Source organism: Parus major, chromosome 13, assembly GCF_001522545.3.
Source record: "Parus major isolate Abel chromosome 13, Parus_major1.1, whole genome shotgun sequence".
NCBI lineage: Eukaryota > Metazoa > Chordata > Aves > Passeriformes > Paridae > Parus > Parus major.
This window is the reverse complement of record NC_031782.1, coordinates 7,166,686-7,187,918: the sequence shown is the minus strand read 5'-3', so window position 1 is coordinate 7,187,918 and position 21,233 is coordinate 7,166,686. Positions and strand designations below refer to the sequence as shown.

The 21,233-nt window shown below is 42.3% G+C and overlaps 1 protein-coding gene across 1 annotated transcript in view; it reads right to left on the bottom strand.

Moving 5' to 3' along the window:
• ADAMTS2 (ADAM metallopeptidase with thrombospondin type 1 motif 2) overlaps positions 1–21,233 on the bottom strand; it is a gene marked incomplete at its 5' end in the record, with an annotated part of 174,435 nt that overhangs the window by 47,835 nt on the left and 105,367 nt on the right. Inside the window, 2 exons of the mRNA XM_015641485.2 lie at positions 1,086–1,169; positions 11,977–12,179. Coding sequence (XP_015496971.1) covers positions 1,086–1,169; positions 11,977–12,179 — 287 coding nt within the window. The remainder of the gene's footprint in view (positions 1–1,085; positions 1,170–11,976; positions 12,180–21,233) is intronic.

The window sequence follows — 21,233 nt, the reverse complement described above, 5'->3', positions numbered from 1 at the left end:
TTTAGTTCTCAGATGGAGAAGCTCCAACAGAAAAATTTAACTGTATCCAGGTAATCAGTCTCCTTCAGAGTCCAGACTAAACCTGAGAGCTCCCTCATTTGCACCAGGGAGGAAAGTTCTCAGCTAGTATTGAGCAGGGTAAGCTGGTGATGCCAGTGGAGCTTCACCATCTGCACTGGCTCTTTGCTGACACCATTCCAGCAGCTTCCATGAGTAAACATGGAGTCATCCAGAATCCAGACTTACTACATGAACATGGAAATCCCAGCAACTCCAGACACAGGAAGGTGCATTAGATGTTAACACTCTGCTCTGAGCAGCTGGGCCTGATGCTGCATTGGAGAGCACCAAAATCATGTCCTTAACCAAAGCAGTTATCAGCATACTTGAAATGTCCTGTTCCTGTTTCCATGGAATCTGATGTTGGCTAGGCAGTAACAGGACACAGGTACTGAACAGATCAATACTTTTGAAATCTATTTAACATTCTGTTCCTCTTTACCTAAGTTTTGTCTGCGGAGCAACACCTTCCACAGGAACTGAGAGAAAGAACACTTGATACTTTTAATTACAGATTTGATCTGCAGAGCTCTTGCCTTCTGGCCCCTATTCCACAGAGCACCCATTTAACTTTAGCACATGTGTAGTTCCACTGATAATAAGCACAAGTATAAATGAGTTCTTAGAAGCTGTAGCCCTCAGCATCTTGCAGAACTGACCTTGTATTTACTGATACTTACATATAGTTGAACCAGAACACATTGAGTTTTCTTTAGGAGCTAAAATGCTCTCTATGTTTCATGGGCTATTCCAAACAAATCTGAAAAGACAGACTGCCAGAGCTAAGCAGTAACTTCAAATGACACAAGGAAAGCCCAGAAGAAATTGAAACTATTTGAAATGTTAAGTTCAGATGATAAACGTATGTATGTAAACATGGAAGTTCTTTATAGTTGCAAACTAATAAGGATAATATATGTGGATTAAAATACAAAACAAATCCATGACCCCAGTAATTGCACTGTTCATAAAAGAATGAAGTCTACAGATACTGATATCCTCCACTTAAATTAACCTTTCCTTACCTTGCCGTAGCTCAGCAGGATTATCCTCACCAAGACAACGTTAATGTGAGCACCCAGGGACTCATCATGATAAATTTCATTAACCTGCAAAAGAGTTCAGCGCTTTAGCAATGGTTACTATGAAAGCAGTGATACAGCCAGTACCTTTTATGCTCTGTCATTAGACCAGACACAACTTTGTGATCATATTTAAAACATGAAAAATTCCACTAATGAGAGAGGGAATAGGTTTTTTTCAAACTTTTCAGTAGTCTCCCAACAGGCTATAATTTAGGGAATTATTTAAAATAAATATATACTCAGAGACTTCAGATTATCAGGTATATAAATGCCAGCCTAATTGGACTTGGAGGTATCTTGGTGCACCCACAGGATGTAGCTGAGCTGCCCCATGTGTGCTCACCGGAGCATGGCAATCCAGGCAAAATCCCAAATATCTCTCTGCTGAGCAGGACCATGTATAGGGAAGGGCATGAGTGAGCAGAGAGACAGGACCTCTCTCCTGAGAGCCATTCACCAGATCAGTTCAGCTGCACCCTGTAATTCTTCCATCTGGGACCCATCACATCACACTCTGCCAAGAGGAAGTGCATCCCTCAAAGAGCTGGTTAGGCACATGGGCTGGCTTTATTGTGTGTCAAAACTCATCAGTGTTAAACTTTGCAAGTAGAACAAAAGCTACAAAATGCCAGCAAATTAAAATTGTCTTCTTTATTTTTATACCAGAGCTACATAGCTGAACATGCACACAGGGAAATCACCCCAGGAACACTGAAAAGAAAACTGTAAATATTTAGAGTAGAGAATGAAATGTGGATGAATAACAATTACTTAGGGAACACTGCTACAAGCAAGTTGGGAAAATATTAACAGTTAATGAGGATGATTTAAGTATTCAGTGATGAAGACTGCATGAGACTTGGCCAAATGGCAGGGGTTTAGCTTTACAAATTAGAAGAGGCAGATGTGACCCCTGCAAGGCAAGTTCCTTCCCTAAAACCTCCTTCCTTTGGTAAAGGTTCCGCCAAACTGAACTCTTTTGCTGATTTCATTTATTCCTGCAAACTAGATTCATTACTTCAAGCTAATAAATAACTTTCAGGGAACCTTTCATTTGAAACATGGTAAATAATGTCCTGCTACTTCAATCAGCCCCAGTTTTAATGGCCCATATTTTATCTCTTCAAAAACCATTAAAATTAAATACATCAGTGTAGGTTTTGCTAAGCAATCCCCACTGACATTTTAAAGTGAATTTTAATTCATTTCATCAGTATTTTTTGACAGAAGAGCCTTATTTTTTGCCTGGTAGGCATCCAGATTTTCAACAGTCCTGGGTGTCCTGCTGAACCGCAGCTCCAGGAGGAGGCTCACACCCTGGGGAACATTCTGGGGGATGCCTGGGATGCAGGCTCATTACTGGTTGATGAGCAAGAAGATCCTTGGATTAAAATGGTGGATGAGGAGCTGATGGCCATGAGTGGTTTCAGGGGCTTCTGTTTTCATTGCAGGGTAGAAGAAGCTGATTATGTTCAAATCTGCTTTGTAAACAACTCCTCTAGAAATCAGATCATCTCTTTGCATGTTTAAGTAAGACTTAACAAGACTAACTTTATATTCTAAAATTTTAAAAAACTCTCTTATTTTTACTTTGAGGACCACTGCTCAACACAGATTATAAAGAGGTAAGATGTAACCATATTCTGCTTTACAAAAATTCTTTCACCCAGGAAAAAGATCTTTGAACATTGTTAAGTGAGGCAGGGATATTAATTTGTCTCCCCCTTTGTGTGGTGGGAAGAGAGCGCTCGCATCAAGGGTATGATAAGCTGTAAATTACCTGTACATGAAATGAGTATTAAACAAAAACTGCTGTGTATAGAGGACAGTAAACACAGCATGTAAATAAGTATTTAATTAGTTCATAAAGCATAATCCAAATTGGTGCAAACCACTCTCTCATTAACTTCCAGAATTTAACCTAAGCCTCTTTTAACAATCGTTGAGTAACTGAACAACTGTATCGCTGTTGTGTGCCAAAGGGAAACTTGGCTTGAAAAAACTGATGGAACAGAATTAAAACACTGTTTGACTATTCATGCAAATGACATCTAACAAACAAACTGTGAATGAACAGAAAAGCACAAGCACTCTAAAAAGCTGCTTGGTTCTCTTGAGACCCTGGATTTTCTGCAAGACAGCGGGCCAATTCAAAGCTCTGGGTCTTGGTTTCATTAATGAGTCCAAGCCCTCTTCACACAACATCTCCCTCTGAGATAAACTGTGGTTTGCTAGGAGTATCTCGCTGCACATGAATAATATGCTGAAATAGATGCTTTTCCTTTTTTCAGCACAGTCTAAATCACACCTATTTGTTTCAGAGATACACCTAATTGTTGTTAGAGATACAAGATCCAAGCTAAAGTTGAGGTTCACGAAAATGCACACACTGAAAGGGCCAACACAGCCCCTAGCTCAGATTCTCCACATTTCCACCTCTTCTTTCAACAGGAAAGCAGAGTCAAGCTAATGTAGCTCAGTGTATAGGGCAGAAAATGACCAACCAGCCTGTGCAATCAGATAGCTCCAGGCTTGAGAGCAACTCACAACTTTGAAACTTACTGTTTGAAAGCAGAGACAGCCAGACAATGGAGATACATGTTCAGATGTCTGTGCAATAAATACACACAGCTGTGGAAAAGACTGCAAGTACTTTTCCAGCACTGCATCTCCATGTACTTCAGCAGGACATCCTTGTTCGTATCAACAGAAGAAAAGCCAGAGTCAATCTCCTGTTGTTCTTAGATCAGTAAGTCTAAAATTAAGTTGCTGCATAGGAGAAAAAAAGTACACAGAGACCATCCCATAATCACAGCTCCTGAACTGAAGGCAGTGAATGAATTAAATCTTGAGAGATGTCCTACAGTGATTCAGCATTTATAGAGGGTGATGAAGAAGGCTGCGTAAATCTCAAAGAATTCAAAGCACAGTGAAACACTGTAAAGAGACTTTCATCAAGCTATTGTAGTTCGCTAACTATTTTGGGATATCTTTGGTTTCTTTTTCTGGGATATTTCAAAGGAAAACATGCATTTCTATTTAAAGTTTCTGTGTAGAAATCAGGCTGGCACAGATTGGTGCTACATAAGAAAAACAAAGACTTTATTTACTTTTTTTCATCTGTCCCTCTCTGCTAATTTTATAATTCTTCTGCCTTGAGCAAGTTTCAAGTCGGCACAGTAAGCACATAGAACACATGAAAAAGCTAAAGACAAGCCAAGGGCCTGTGAGGTGCCTCACACTTTGTAAAAGAAGCCCTGGAAAGTTTTGATTACTGAGCAAAGCACGGCCTGATCCTAAAAGGGAATTTTGAAAGCTCCTGTAACACAAATAGTAATCAACAGCCTTCAGTTCTGCTAGTCTTGGTGCAGAGCAGGTTACCTGCTGATAGTGCTGGCAGGATTTTTAGGCAAAGTCAGGTGGTTCCCTGGATCCCTAATTAAACCAATGCACCACAGGAGAATAATCTGCGTATTTTGGCAAATCATCAGCAAACCCATTCATGCAGTTTGAAGGAGTTCCCAGCCTTGCAGAGTTTGTTAGGATCTGCTATGCAAAAGGCAGATCATTTCATCCCAACGTGGCTCCTGAACCATAAACCATCGGGTTTGTCCCCAGGCAGCTCCATGGATTGCTCCTCACGCCTGGGTGAGCGCCGCTCCCCCTGAGCACACACCCCTGTGGACATTTCATAGCTTCAACCTCAGGCTGTGTCACTACCAAACGGCTCCAACCCAGCAACAGTGGCCATCAGAGGGCACATCTGACCATCCAGAGCAGGCACAAACCAAGAGTCATCTGGTTTTGCAGCCACCACAAATCACTGATCCATCCAAGCTGATTAGCCCGCACTTTGATCACCCACATCCTTACACAACTACTGCTGCAGAAACTACTGATGGCTACGTGCTCCTGGGCAGAGCTGGGACCATGTGTGGATCTCTGCCAGAGCAATACTGGAGAAGCTGGAGAGCATCAGCTCCTTCCCTGTGGGATGGCAGAGCTCCTGGCAAACCATTGTTAGAGCCCAGCCCGAGATGCAGCTCATTCATCAGATCATAATTATCTGCAGCAAAGCCTCGGTGCCTGGTGGGCATCCAGTGATTGTCTATTTCTGTAAGAAACATCTGGTTTGAATTACAAGATAGGAACCAGAAATGTCATGGTGGATACTGAGCACAAACTTCTGTAATCTGACCCTCCCAAAAGCGTTCCCCTCTCACTTTATTTTTCTGCCGTCCCACTTCAAACACCACTGTGCTCATCGATTTTCATCACCTTCTTTATGCTTTTGGAGATCCCAAATGAGCATTTCTGACATTCCCAAAGCTTTATCTTAATCCCACAGGAATAACAGTACATCAATTCCTCTGGTGGGTGTACTGTGGTCACACAGAAAGTCATCAGGCAAAATCAAGGGCTCCTAGTCTCCCTTTCTAGTCCTTACAAGGTATTTCCTCATTTCCTCAGAGAGGAACTCTTTTTTTTTCCCCTGAAATCTTTGTTGAGCATCACAAGGAATAAAGAAGAATGAAACCACACAACACACATGAAACTTAAAGGTCAAACTGTGATCTCACATTTGGAAAACATCTATCTTTCTGCAAAACCACATACACCAGGCAGTTTTAGAAGAGCTTGGCAGTGTACATTGCAAAACAGAGATAAGAATCTTGCATTTTCCATGCAAATATGAGTCCGAGTCCTGATTTACCTTCCCTGGTGTCAGAGTCAGTAGGTGTTACCAAGTCCAAGTTAGCTGCTTCTGATCAAAATGAAAAACATTCTCCAGCAGATGTGTTGGCAAGGCATTAGGTAGCTTCATGTTACAGGTCTCTATCTCATCTTCGACTGTAACATTGGCTTTAGAAAGGTCATAGACTTTGTTTTCTGACTTCATGACTAATTTATTTTTCTTAGTTCCTCCCGCAGGCTCTTGGAACTTCTCATTCCTGCTCATAAACCACTGCTGTGAGAAGTTTCTCTAAACACTGTAAATTACCTTTGCACCAACAGACTCAGTATTTTTCTGAATTACTGTCTCAAGATCATGTTAATAAAATCAACTATAGCATCATAAAATAATTAAGCAGACTGATTTATCACTTTACAACAAGGGATAGGGGTGTGGTGTTAAAGTAATAAATATGGTGACCTCTTCAAATCTAAGTGGTTTGGTTAAGAGAAGCATGCAGAGTTTGAAAGCTGATCCTAATCATCCACACTCCATCACACAAACCACACTGTCACAACTCAGAAGTCCCTGGCTGAAACCTTTGTGGCTAAAGCTCGTCTTGGTATTTGGAGTAATGGAAAAAAAAAATCTATCTTTTAACAGCACCTACCCTCTAGCTTGAGGACAGTACCAAAACCTGTGCAACAGGGCAGCAAGGCACATTCCAGGTACCAGTAATGAGCAATACTCACCTAATTGACACTGGGAATAATATCTCTCTGAAAATGTGTACAACCTGTAAGAGTTCTGAGAGGGTCTTTCCTGCAGGAGCCCCTGAATGCCCAAGCACAACTACAGCTTCCACTGTAGGGTGGCAATCAAGATAATGAACAAAAATAACCTCATGGAGGCCTCTTCAGACACTGTTCACACCAGTCACAGCTACTGGTTTATAATGAACAGTCAAAATGTGGAGTTACATACATATATTTAAAGTTTCAAACAAGCTGTAATTCAGCTACAGAGAGCTGAAGTCCCTCAGATGAATAGAGTTGGACTTACATTTGTTATTTGTGGAATTTCTTAGAGTTAGTTCAAATTTAAAGTGCCCATATTAAAATAAACTGAATTTAAATAATGAGCAATGGAGCTTATGAATTATTTAATTTTCAAAAATCCAGTCAAATTCTACATTATTGAACTATCCTTGCCATCTAAAAGAAATGCTTTTTAGTTTAAAAAGCGTGATTCTGAAGACAGGGAGCACCATTATTTCAATGTATTCAATCATCACTTTCTTTTTAGCAGCTTGAATTAGACATGCTTTCAGGTTTTTATCCAACTGTCAGTTAGAAACCGATGGCATTTCTGCCCTTTCCTCTCATTAGGGACTTGCTGTTCTGTACCTGCAAATCTTCATTCCTCATCAGCCAGAGATACGAGAGCAGAAATCTCATCTATAATAGTAGTATCATGTACATCCTATTAAAGAGGACAGATAACACATTCAGCAGCGCCTCAGGGCCACAATTTCAAAGACATGTGTAGTGCTGAAAGATGCAGGTGAAAGACTCCAGGGACTTTCCAAAGCGCCCAGCTGCATAACTCTCATTGATTTCAGTTATTCAAATGAAAAGTTTAATGTATTTGTTCTGGAGTTGAAGTTTCACTTGAAGGCTGGGGAATACATAATCCCATGAGATAATTTATAATACTGATTCTCACTGATTTCAAAGGCAGGTAAATTCAGATAAATCTAGCCCAGAGTGAGGCATAATTCTTATTTAGGGTCCATCTCCCTTTGAAATAACAGCAATTAGGCACTTAGCTACTTTGAGGAGATGGGCTTTAGTATCACAGATATTTTGTCCATATATCCATTACATGAATATATATAAATATTTTAATATCAGCCCTTTTACAGTAAAGGAATGGAAAAGAAATTAAAGATTTTTATCCCTGAAAATTGCTTAATCCTGGAAACTACTTTTATGAGGGTTATGAAACAGAGAATTTCAGCACCAGGACTGGGTACCAACAACACCCATTTCAGAATCAATGAGCCCTTCAGGCTGGAAAAGCTCTTTAAGATCATTAAGTCTAAACTTCAACCCCAGCACTGCCAAGGACACCACTAACCCACATCCCCAAACACCACATCCAAACATCTTCTAAACATCTCCAGTGACTCCATCACTTCCCTGGGCAACCTGTTCCAATGCTTGACAACCATGAAAAGATTTTTCCAAATATTTAATCTAAAGATCTCCTGGTAACTTGAGGACATGTCCAGATCCAACTGGAGAGCCTTCCAGCCCTCCAGCAGATCAACATTCCCATCTACCTTGGTGTCATCTGCACATGGACGGAGGATTCACTCAATTCCCTAATCCAGATCACTGATACTGAAGGCTGCTGGACCTGGGCAATATCACTTTGGACTGGCCACCAACTGGATTTGGTTCCATTCACCATCACCTTTTGGGCTTAACCACCCAGCCAGGTTTTTTATCCTGTGACGAGTGCACACATCCAAGCCATTCAGCTCAATGACATCCATTCAGTGTCCTCCTCCTCCTCCCAGAGCATCCTGCAGTGAAAACCTTTTCTTTCCCAAGCAAGAAGATAATTCTCCAACGCCACTTCTAGCTTTGCACTTTTCTAGTATTTCCCAAACAATTGCACACGCAGAAACAATTACTGAGGGTTTGAGATGCTTTCTTGCTGAAATTGAATTACCTTCTACGTTCCTGAGTAACTACAGAACTACAAGATTCAACACAAATATCTCTCCTCTGTGGAAATGCTTCTGCATGCTATAAATACAAAGTTAATTTGTGCAATGTGTGGGCTCACGCTTGGAAATTGGACTGTGCAGGCCAATATCCTTCCCAGGAAAAAACACAGCATGACACACAAATGAAAATGGTGCAAGCAAGAGGCAGCTGAGGGTCTCCAAAGCAAAAGCAATGGCATATTTTCCAAAGGTGACTGAATGTCCTGACAGTGCTGAGCAGAGAAAAGAGAAGAGGTCAAGAGAAACCAGAGTTTTGTCAGAGGAAATGACTGGAGGATGAAAAAGGGGAGGCATGAGGCCGAGCTCACTGCAGTGGAACGGCTGGCGCAGAGTCAGACAATACGTGGCTGCAGCCCAACGTGTTAAAAATCCTCTGGCATCTATCACCATTTGTTTGGGAGTGACTTCATTTCCAAACTTTGGGATAAATATTAGCACAGTTATTCAAGATAGCCAGGACACCCAGCCCCTGTTTTTTCTCACTTCATGGCTTTTAGGTGTGGACTGTAACACATCACTTAAGCTGCACAAAACAGATTTTACTGAATTTACAGTCATTGAACTGGGCTTGAAAAAAAAAAAAATATTGTTTTGTTTGGGTTGGTGGTAGGGTTCCACCCAAGATCCCTGGGAAAAGTTAGTTAAGGACAACTGCTCATGCCATCACACACAAGGAGATCAAGCACAGTGGGAGAACCAGCCATGCTGGGAGCTGCTTCTGGGAAAGTAATAACTTGCCCCAGGAAGGACAATTCACCTAGCATTTGTTTCATTCTTGGAAACTCAGAAATGGAAGTATTTGATCACCTGTTTTATCTCCAGTAAGTATCTTCAGTATTATTTAATTTTGTTAACATCCATTCTTGATTTTATGTTTACTACCTCGTTACCATACAAAGCTAATTGATTCTATGCCTTGTTAATTCAGGAAGCTAATTGATTAGATCCTAAACCCAGCACGGTACACACAATCTGATTGTTATGAGAAGATCTTCAATTAGATTTTAAAATACAGCTGGAATTGTTTGTAGCTGTCCTTTTTCAGTGGCCTTGGACCTACACATCTTATCAGAAACCCACTGCATACATGTGACCCCTAACAGCCAGGGACCCCAAGGCCTTTTATAGTGGGCTCATTTTCCAAATGAAAACCCCCAGCTATTCAAAGAGGTAGAAGAGAGGGCAATGGGGGAGTCACTGTGAATCTCAAGAAGGGAGACCAAAACCATGTTCTAGACAGAATTACACCTTGCACCCATCTAGCAGTGAGGGCAAGAGCTGGAGTTGCCCTGCTGAGGGGAAGGAGAGGTTCTGCATTGTGCTGTCCTTGGCACAATACAGGTCTCCAGCACCACCATTTGCAGTAACAAACCCCTCTTGCCTCTCTGTGCTGGAGCTGGAAACAGGACTGGTCACCATCACCCACCCCTCTGCTGAAATACAGACTCTAGAAACCTGATGAGTTTTGAAAGAAAAAACAGGACAACACTGATGACTGCCAGCAACTATCCAGAGCCTTCCAAGAGGCCTTGGGGATTGCAAACAGCTCCTTGAATTTGGGCACAGGGCATGGGACACATCCTCAGTCCCCAAAAGACATGTTTCTACCTCAGAGCTCTCAACAGAACAATTGTTGCCTATGCCAAGAGCTGCCATGCCCTGTGGGGATGGTTACACAGGCTGCACTTTCTAAACCACTTGCAGAGACAGGCTGCTGAAGAGTTGTTATTTCTTGCAATTTGTGTCTTGGATGGTTTACTAAAATTAGGAAAAGGTATATTCCAGAGCTGGAACTTTTATGGCTTCTTTACCATTACTGTATATTTTAATTCTTTAAAATAGATTTAAGTGACATGATAAGTAAAGAGTCCTGTTTAATCTATTTTGGCCTGTTTGCCACATTCCTGGTTTGGCCTGTTTGACTTGTTAATTTAGAGATGCATAAAACCATCTGTTTCACTGTAGACTTTGTTTTAAGCCTCAGAGAAAACAAACCACACAAATAAATGAAATTCACTATGTCATTTCTGTTAGAATATATGCATTTACAGCCATCAGAGCAGACATCAAGTACCCCATAACTCTAATGTCAAGACAGGTTTTTAACTATTTACAATGCTGTTATAAAAAGTCATAACTGAATTTATATCACACACGGGATTTTCTTAAATTGTATTCCACCTCTCATTTAAAATGAAAAACAGTGATATTCTGCACATTGCTAAAAGAATGTAATAAAGAAAGCAAAGAATAAATACCAAGCTTCATAATTAAAAAAATCTATCTTGCAAAAACTACATTGCAGACAATGTACCTAATACCCTGGATTTCTGCTCAGTGGTTTGCAAAGTGAAAGGAGTCATCTACAGGCTCATCCTCTTGACAAGACTGTAAACTTCAGCAGTCAGACTCCATTTGTCAAAAACAGAGCAGACCTGCAATTTTTTACTCAACACTATTTTACTTAGAACACACATTCACTGAGGACAAAGCTTTTTCAGAAGTATCTTTTATTGAGAAAAGACTCCTGTTCCATTTGAGAAGAACCAGGAAGAAAGTCATCCTTAAATGAGTTGTCTATGAGGGGGCTACCTACCACTTACTTCTATTTCTTTAGCAAAAGAATAAAATATATTTTGATCTGTACTAGGGATGATTTTTCAAGACTTCATTCCTTTCCAAAAAGTAGTGTCCTTCCTTACTGTCTGGGGTGCTAGAGGGCTCCTGCATTGATATTTAGAAATAAAAAATGATTCTTTTAAACATAATATTCCCTAGTGTCTCCTTTCATCACTCCTACACTGCATAGTCTGTTGCACAGACTATGGTTCTGAAGATTAAATATTTAACTAAGGAAATCTAAAGATGTCAGTCATGGAGTAAATATTAAATCAATTTAAGATAGATCAGTGTTACACTGCGTAACATTTTACTGCAGTGTGAACAAGGATCAGGGAGGTGGCCCGGGACCTAAAGTTGAGAAATCAGAGAATTTAGCAGAGTAGTTTTAAAAATGTAAAAGCCAATTGTAATTTCTGTTAGAACCTTATTTGAAGACAGTTCTCCAAACCTGTTCCTCAGCAGGAAGCTTAGGTTAAGGGAACATACAGCTAAAGCATAATGACTTCCAAAAACCTGAGCCCCTGACCTTGTGTCCCCACCCACCAAAGCACATAAGCAGGCCTTTGAACATTTTAACAGTCCCACACTCAGCTTCTGTCTTGTGGCCTGGATTTCCCTCCTATTTTATCTCCTACCACGAGAAAAATCTGTTACGTCTTATTCAAACGGCTTACCCAACCTACATTCCCAGGCCTTTCAGAGCCTTCCCACAGGGCAGCTGGCAGGGCTGTACTCACAATGTTCATCAAGGTCAGCAGGTACTTCTGAACATGTTCTTTCCCATGGAACTGAACAACTGAGTCATCGACCCCCAGGAGGACTTCGATGTTGTAATCATCCTCTGTGGCGTGCCTTCGACGGCGCGGCCTCGATCTCTGCACCTGCTCCTCGACAAGGCCCAGCCCGCTGTCGAGATTGTCCAAAACAGTGAGGTTGGAGCCTGAAATCAAACAGACAAACAAGTTACCAGGAGGAGAAGTTCAGGTTTCAGCTCAGATAAATCTGAAGCAGCAGCATTTGTTACGTTCTGAGTGTTATATAACTGAGTTAGTTTCACTAAATGTCAATTAAAAATGACCTAAATGAGAGAGAAATATGACCCAAAATGCTTTTACTTTGTGAAGTAAAAGTAGTACTTTCTGCTAAGTAATACTGCATAATAAATACAGGTCCAAAAGAGCAGCAAGTTATACCAATGTCTAGATGAGAAAAATAGAGCTGTTTGCAGTAAAAAACTTGTTGCTTTAAAGTACTTCTAACAGAAATACACTGTCCAGGGATCCTGTGCTCAGGGTAGCTTTTATTTGGAACAATTAAAGATAGACACATACCTGATCTTACTGCCCACAGACTCCTATTTCAAGCTAAATGCAGTTGCCAGTACAGCCTTTTGCTCTCCACCAAAGCAAAGCACATCTTTTTGTACCACCAAACCAGTCCCCCCAGCCTCAACCCTTTACCTCCTTTCCTAGTTACACATGTGCAATCCAACAGCACTGACATGGATCCTTTTTATCATCACAGCTCAGCACCACATTTGAGATATGAGATTAATTATTTTATAGCTAAGCCCATGATTTTTTTAGCAGCTTTTCACCCTTCATTCCAAATTTTTCATGTCACTTTGCATTACTGCACGTCAAAGACCAGCCCACCAGGCACAACAGTTGTCTCCTTCATTACTAATGATTTCTAACAGTTCCTGTGATATGAAAAACATGTTCCCTGACAGGATGGACATGCTTAATGTGGCACTTACCTACTAAAAATTAACATTAAAAATATGGAATCTTGACATTTCATCCTGCAGAATAACAATGATCAGTATTCATATCATTATTGCCATTTGCATTAAAAGAGACTGGAATCACCACCAAGAACCTCTTGATTTTAGCAAATGTCAGGAAAGACTCACTTAGAGAGGTCAGCAAAGGTGCAGAGAGGGCTGTGGGTTGCGTAAAGGTCCCAATGCTTCATTCACAGAAATATAATGGGAAGCAAAGGGAGGAATCCCAAGCCATCACCTTCAAACCAGAAATGAGAAACAGCTCTTGGAAATGTTACAAAAGCGGATCCTCCTTTTCCATTTATTGAAGTTTTCACATCAAAAGTGGCTGCTTGGGAAGGGAATGAGTCACCAGATCACTGGGCTCATTACAAGAACATCTGTGCTCTTGCCTGAACTTTGCTGCCTCAGGCTGCTGTGTCAGCAGGTCCTGGGCAATGTGCAGCCTGAGCAGAGTCCTCTCAGCTCCCCAGCGAGGTGACAACAGCACACCGACCTGCACAGCCTCTGGCTGCCAGGAGGGACACACACCAGGCATCCCCAATCCCCATGGAGCAATCCTTACTGCCCTGGGCCTCAGGCTGTGCCTTGTGTGGTGAGAAGCTGGTCTCTGTTCTCCTTGAAGAGACCTCCAGGCAAAGGACAGCCCCTGCAAGACGCAGCATCCTGCCAGTTTCCAGCAAGCTTCAAGGACATGCTTGTCCTGAGATCCAGAGCTGCAGGGATCTCCTCTGCACTGTGCTGGCAGGGCTCCCCTTGCTCAGTGCACAGAGACAATGTCCCACATGATGGTCCAACACCCCCATGGAGCCCCAATGTCCTTCTCCCCAAACAGCAGCATTTAATGTAGCTAACAAGCACAACCACTACCTTCTCATTGCCAGTCTCAGGGCCCCCAGCAGCTTCTGCTCCTGGGGCCACAAGCTTTTAAAATTAGTCTGGTCAGAATCCACGATTCAGCATGAGAATTCATTCTTCACACAGAGCCCAGGTGTCACTCCCAGGTGTACCATGGAGGGCGGATGAACCTGGCCTGGCAGCACTGGAGGCAGCTCTATCGGGCTCCAGATCTGCCAAGCAGCCAGCTCCAGCCCAGCCTCATGGCTTACTCCACCAGGAAACCTTCAGTGATAAAACTTCCTTGTTCGTGCTCTGAAGTAATGACCAAGCCCTCACAGTGGAGACTCGATATGGGATCATGGGGCAATCATATATTCATGATCTATAAGACAAATCACAGTTACTGTAAAATATGACCATAAATCTTAAGAGCTCTGTAGAAAAGCAAGCCTAGGCTGGCAGGGGCTGCAGGTCATGTTTTCTCTCTGCTATGCACAAAAAGCTAAAGCAATCAGCAGCAAGGCAAAGCTATCAGAGCTGCTACTGCAAAACAGCAGTGCTGGGCAGGGAGACAGCCTGAGCAGTTCACTGAGGTTGTGGACAGGAAGCTCTGCTGGCTGGGGGGCTGTTATTTGGGTGGGTGATTGGCTGTCAAGGTATCTTGAGCTTTTGTACTTTCATCTCTCTCCCTTATGTGTCAAACTAACTCCTGGCACGGCACCTTTATTCCTGCTGTGAGTAAATCAGCCAGAGGCAAAATGTGATCCTACCATCCTGCAGCGAAAACTGCCTGTCCTCCCTCTTTGCTGCTCACTTCATCACTGTCACACTCTAGTCCCTACAGTCCTGCCAACTCCTGGGAACTTATCAGGAGGTTCCCTGGAAGTCATCTCACTGCCAGTAAGTGCCAAGCAGCCGCTTTAAATTTTCCTGGGAGCATAAAAATTCCACACATACAGAATTACCTTCACCCCTCAACTCTTTCCCTCAGGACAACACAGCCAGTGTTGGGCACTGGAACCTCTGAGGCACCAACCCCATGTGCTTCCCAGCAGAGGGAAAGCCACACTGGCTCCAGCTGGTGCTGGAACCATCCCAAGACCAGAAACACAGCTCAAAACATTTACAACAGTAGCTGCAAGATTTCTGGTTCATATCCCAACTTCCCACCCAGTGCTCTTCCCCAGAGGCTGTCCCCGGACAGGCAGGGATGCCTCCACACACGTCTGACCACAAACCCCACAGAGTCCTCCTCCAGTGCTGCTCTGCCTCTCAGGCTCTTGGATGATGAATTGCTGGATTTGCTGGACCATGAGATGTTATTCCCATGTTGGATTTCCTCCTAAATGGCATCCAAGTGAAATTAATACCCATATCTCAGAAAAAAGGAAGAGAAACAAAGTTCCATATGTAGTAAATGAGAAATTTGTGGTGTTTTGGCATCTCAACTTTCCTTAGTTAACGTCAGTAACTTTGCTGTATCATTGTACTGCTAACAATGTGCTAGAAAAGCTCAAGAGAAAGCATAAAGTACTAAATAAGACACCAAATTCCTCCTTCACATTTTCCACATTACATTCCTTCTGATCACCCCTGAACTTTGCACAGTAATATCACAAAATTAATCTCAAACTGCACTGTTTTACTAAATCATCCCAAGACCTCTCCATCAGATGTCAATTTTCAGCAATTTTTGCCAAATCAGCCACTAATTATTCATGCCAACTTTGTTCTCCATCTCCCAAGAGCAGACACTTGTGATTTGCTGAGCCTCACAACAACCTGTGTTAAAACCCTCTCAGTCCTCCTAGAAAAAATTCACATTTGTGAAAATGAACCACCACAGACAAGCTTCTTTTGCTGCTCATTCAGAAAAAGTCAAATGACAGCAGCACTCTAATGGTTCAACCAAAAATCCCTCAAAACCCCTTCTTTTTTTTCCAAAGCCAGATAAAAACTCAGTGATATTTCAGTAATTTTCTCCTACCACTGCAGACCATCTTCCAGAGAAGGAAAAAAAGTGCCCAGATTGTCAAATAGTGCTGCTTTTGCACATATTCAGAAGAATTCTCCATCTGCAACAGTTTGGGATGACACCACCTTATTTTCTGGGAATTTTTGCCTTGCTCATGAATGTTTGATATCATGTTCTTTATGGAAACCCAATTGCATGACATCTACTGATTCTGCCTCACCCATCATGGCAGGCAAAGCTCAAACAGATGCTCTGAGTTGCTGAAGCATGAATACATTGCCTGCCATAAAAACTTCTTCTCTCTGTGTTTTCTGTCACTCCCTTTAGGACATCCACCAAATCCACAGTTGCTGGCTCATGATCCTGTTTTTTTCATGACCCCTTTCAAAAAGGCTCAGGAAAATACAGCTGCATCTACAGTCCTTATGAAACAACTGGACTTTAACAGTACCAGCCTTAGGGTTCCCCAGTCTCACAGCAGCAATATTGTCCTAATAAAGCAGTTTCTAATATTTTATCTCCTCTTTCTGATAGGGAGAAGGGAACTTTCTGGCAAGCCCAGAGCAGAGACCAGGATGAGCAGCTGGGAGACTGAACTGCGTGTCATGTTCACAGCCATCATCTGCGGCTTGTCAGCACAGCAACGAGCTGGAATTTCATTTCAAACCTAAGTGTGCAGCATTCAGGCCAGCCAGCCACCATTGAAATGCAGCTGGTTTGCTTTTGTGGACACTTCATCTGTCAGCGTGGGAGCAGACGAACGCCTGAGCTGACTGCTGAGCACCTTCTCTGCAGCCACACGAGGATCAGCACTTCTGATCTGCTGCTTTGCTACTCATCTCCATTCCTGGGACACGCTGAAGGAACTCCCAGCTTCCCATTCCCTGCTGCAAACCACCAGCTTTTGTGCTGTTGTTTTTATATTTTTCACCCAGGTGACTCAGGCTGAGCACTGTGAAACAAGGCTGTAACCCGCTCTGCTGTGGTGCCAAATACATCTGTGACAGCCCAGGAGCCCGGGGCAGCCAGCCCTGCTCTGCTGCACCACAGCTGGTGGCAGTGCCACTCCAGGCCTGGACTACAATCCCAGGGCAGGCATGGGCCCGTCCATCCCTCAGTGCCACAAATGCAGGAGGCACAGGCTGCGTGGTAGGGAAGCAGATGCAGGCAGGGTGGACTTGCTCGAGTACATCTGCACCTCTGGAAAAGCATCAAACCCTGCTGACAGCTTGACAGGGAACTGCTCTTTTGGAAACTGCACCTTAAATCATGAGCCATCTTTCTGCAGAGCTCCCTGCCACTTGGATCCTGTGGGCTCCTCTTGTGTCAGTCCTCTGCAATCATCTGACCCCCTAATTAGCCTCCAATTAGTCTGTTCATGCATTTTACCAAAACCCTCATTTGTTTTCCATGGTAGATTGAAGCCCAACCCATGGAGGTTGGAGTCAACAATGAACAGTCATCAAACCTTGGATTTTATCCCCTAGTGATTTATTCTCCCATTTATAAGTTCCTCCATTTGGGATTTTGTTTTTCATTACAGCAGCAGCACAGTCATGTTGTGTTATGCTCATTTCTTAATAATTTCTGATTTTCAATTTCTTACAAAACTTATTTCTGCTGGTTTTACAGCCATGCTCACCTTCCTCTGCTCTCTGCTTTGTTTTCCAAATGTCCTCTACTTGTCTTTCTTCTCCCTCCTAACCATCCTGCTCAGCTACATTGGTGTTTCATAATTTATAAATCCCTTTCCCATACTACAGTCTGAATTTGGACCCTTCTGCTATAGATCACTCATAAGAAAACTGGGTAAAGCCAGGAGGGAATTAAAATGGGAGAGAGCTTCTGTGAGGTGAAAGCAAATTGAAAAGAGCCTAAATAAGAGGATATCCACAGAGTGCACTGGGTACATGATACCAAGTCAGCTCTGTTTAAAAGGCATCTCCAGGAGGACACTGCCTCAACACAACTTTAACTTGGAGCTCAATTTTCATGTGCTTCTTGTGATTTCTTGAATCACAGGTTAACAATGGCTGCTACTCTGTAAATCCTTAAGCAAGAGCAATCACTGCAGCAGAATTCTCTTGAGGAGTGGGATCAATTTCCTCCTCTCACACATTTCTACATAAATCAAAATTAAGACCACACTAGTAAACTAAGGACTGGGGATGGACCAGGCATCCTCTCCAACTTCACAAACCGTTGTCCTGCCCTGATGTACAAATAAGCAGCCATTTAAAAGGAAGCTTTTATGATCTCATTACAAGATCCCTGCCTCTGAGTTATGGTAATGATGTTTCTGGTCAAATCACATTTTTACAGAGTCTGCTCCCCCTTTCCTCTGGCCAGGGGCAGTTTGCCACAGCTGTTGGGGTAAGTTGGGCTGGGCTCTCCAAAAATAGGTCTCAGGTTCCAGTTGAATGAAGGCCAGTTGAATTCCTGCTGGAATTCTGGTCCTGGCATTTGAAATCAGGAGTTCAAATTATTTAACAGTATTTCATATAGAGAGCAATTGTTGTAAACTGTTCTCCATTTGCAGAGTGAATGCACTTTCTTGCAAACACACAGGCACAAGCCATTATTCCTTTTGTTTCTTGTCACCTTTACAACAGCACAGTGACTTTGAAATTTGGGACATGCTCAAATGCCTGCCTGAATCATAAAATCACAAAATGTTTTGGGTTGGAAGGGACCTTAAAGGTCATCCCATTCCAACCCCTTTCACGGGCAGGGACACTTTCCACTAGCCCAGGTTGCTCCAGTGTGGCCTTGGACACCTCCAGGGATGGGGCAGCCACAGCTTCTCTGGGCAACCTGTGCCAGGGCTTCACCACCCTCACAAGGAAGATTTTTATCTTAATATGCAATGTAAACCTAGATCAGAGAATCAGGGTTATAAAGAAAAACAAAGATGAACCTATCAAAGTTGAAAAATAGAGAACCTTAAAAAAAAAAAAGAAAAAAGAAAAAAGAAAAAAAAGTAAAGTCTTTCCAAAGGATAAACCAATTAATGTAGTGAAAATGGACAGGTGGACACAGTTGCAAGTGGCCAGGCCAGAGGCACTACGAACAACCACAGCTAGGTGTTGCCAGGGAGATCTTCTCTGGCATACCACAACAAAGAGAAAAGATACCACAATACTAAAAAGAGAAGCAAAAAACTAAATTGATCTCATCAGGGCCAGAGTCACATAAAGAATAACATAAAGATGAGAGATAATTGCACTGTTAGAAGATTAAGTGAGAGCAAGGCAACAGAATACCCCTGGCTAAAACTTTTTTATAATGGTGAAACATGGTGTGTTAAAACTTTAACTTTTGTCTTACAACATAATAGGCAAAAAGAGGAAATGAAAGAAATGGCAAACCAGCCAGGAAACCAGTCTGTATGACCTGGTTGAAATGGAGCTCTCTGAGAACTGAACACAAAATTTTTCCAACAGAGAAACTTATCCTTTGGAAAATTTTCAGCTATCAGCCTTACTACTGCAAACACAGGTTCACAATTTAGCACCAAATAGTGCATGAGCAAGATGCCCAAACTCAGTGCTTAAAAGTAAGCTCCAAAAGCGTAAAGAAAGCTACTCTAGAAAATTAATTTAGAGTCCAACTTCTAAGTGTCACTGACTTAATTGATTGCATCTGAGAAGTGCTATCTGGGAAATATTTTAGCAAGTCACTGTAAGCTGGCCTGTACTGCAGAGCCTGTGACTTGCAAAACAAGGTGCCTGATTCACCAAAGTCCCCCACTGCAGGAGCCCACATCTGGCCTGGGATGAGGGCTCCATCCTCCCCACAAGCCCTGGAGTGCTCATTGTGCCTGGGCAAAGCAGAGCTACAAAGGGAGCTCAACGTGCTCCGTCTCATTTGCAGCTAATGCATAATTAATTAAACTGCAGAGTTCACAGGCACTGGGCACGGAGCCACAGCTCCACAGAGTTCTACCAGCCCCAAACACCCCACCTGAAGTCCCAAAGGCAAAGGATGAGGAGCTGACCACAACTGGCTGTTCCTGACCAGGCTCTAACGAAGTGTTTGTGGGCTGTTTGAGCCCAAGTCTGCCACCAAGACACTCAGATGTCCAATCCATATTCCAAGCATGATTAAATTACAGCAAATTAGCACATTAAGTAAGCTGCCAAGCTGACCCCCTGGCTTTGTAGGTGGCATGTCTAACAATCCCACTTGCATTTTTAACAGAATGAAATGCCAAGCCATGGTACAGGACCTGAATAACAACAGATTACATGGGATGGCAAGCTGTCTTCCCATAAGCCAATTATTCCACAAGAAAGGGAAATGAAGTTTAATTACAGTTCAGGAAAATAACATTAAAAAACACACAGGTAACAGAAGTCAAATTCCTAGCCAGGGCAGGAGGGTGAGATGAGGGAGAAAAGGCAAGGAAATACACAAAATAACCATACATCATTGGAAACATTACTGAAAAATAATGACTGGAGCAAATATGTATCTTTCCTATACTTTTTAGCCATAACTCCAAGTCTTGTCTTTGGGTAACATTTCAAAGTAGAATCATTCCATCCTTTTAGAAGGATGCATTAGCACTTTCCTGGGTTATAAAGTCTCATAAAGTTGTAAATTATACAATTGAATGTTCTCAATGTCAAGTAGAATATAAAACTCATCAGTTTAAACAACGTACAGCAAAAATGACAATGCAAACAGCTCCTGTTTCCTACATAATCATAATGATCTTTTAATTAGACAAAGTAAACAGTCTGCTCATTTCACCTTGTGAAGAAAAGTATAGGAAGAAATCTTCCCAAATTCTAAGGTAAAAAATGTCTGCATTTTGCAATATCAGTGAGTTCAACAGGCTTCTTGTACATCTCAAAAAATTTTACCATAAATCAGCAGTCAGACAGACAAAAAGAAAAGGTTAAATTGAGTATTACAAGAAGAAAACCTCATCTGTCTAGGCTGAGCAAAGGCAGGGCAATACACGATGCCTTGGCTACTTGTGCTGGCAGGATTTAAAACTGAGGAAGAAGGAGTTATAATTTTACCTATGTTTTGGAAATATCCTTGTTGCTAAATCTGCTTGGACCTTCTGCAGTAATAAATGCAGCTGCAATTGATTAGAGACTGCAGGAAAGACAAAACTAACTTGGAGGATGCAGGAATTTCTTAAACTTCAAAATGACAGTAAAAAACCCTGAAAGAGAGAATCAGTCTCTGCTCCAGTGAAAGCACATGAGGTTTAGTCCCAAGGCATTTCAAAATCAAGGGCAAAGGCTTCTTTTGTTATTTGTACAAGAGCTCTGAATCTGTCAGGCCCTACAAAAGGCAAAATGTGAAATGCTGCCCTTCTATTGTGGTGGGTGGGTGGGAGATGGGTCCTGGCAGTGACAGAAGAGATGCTTTAAATG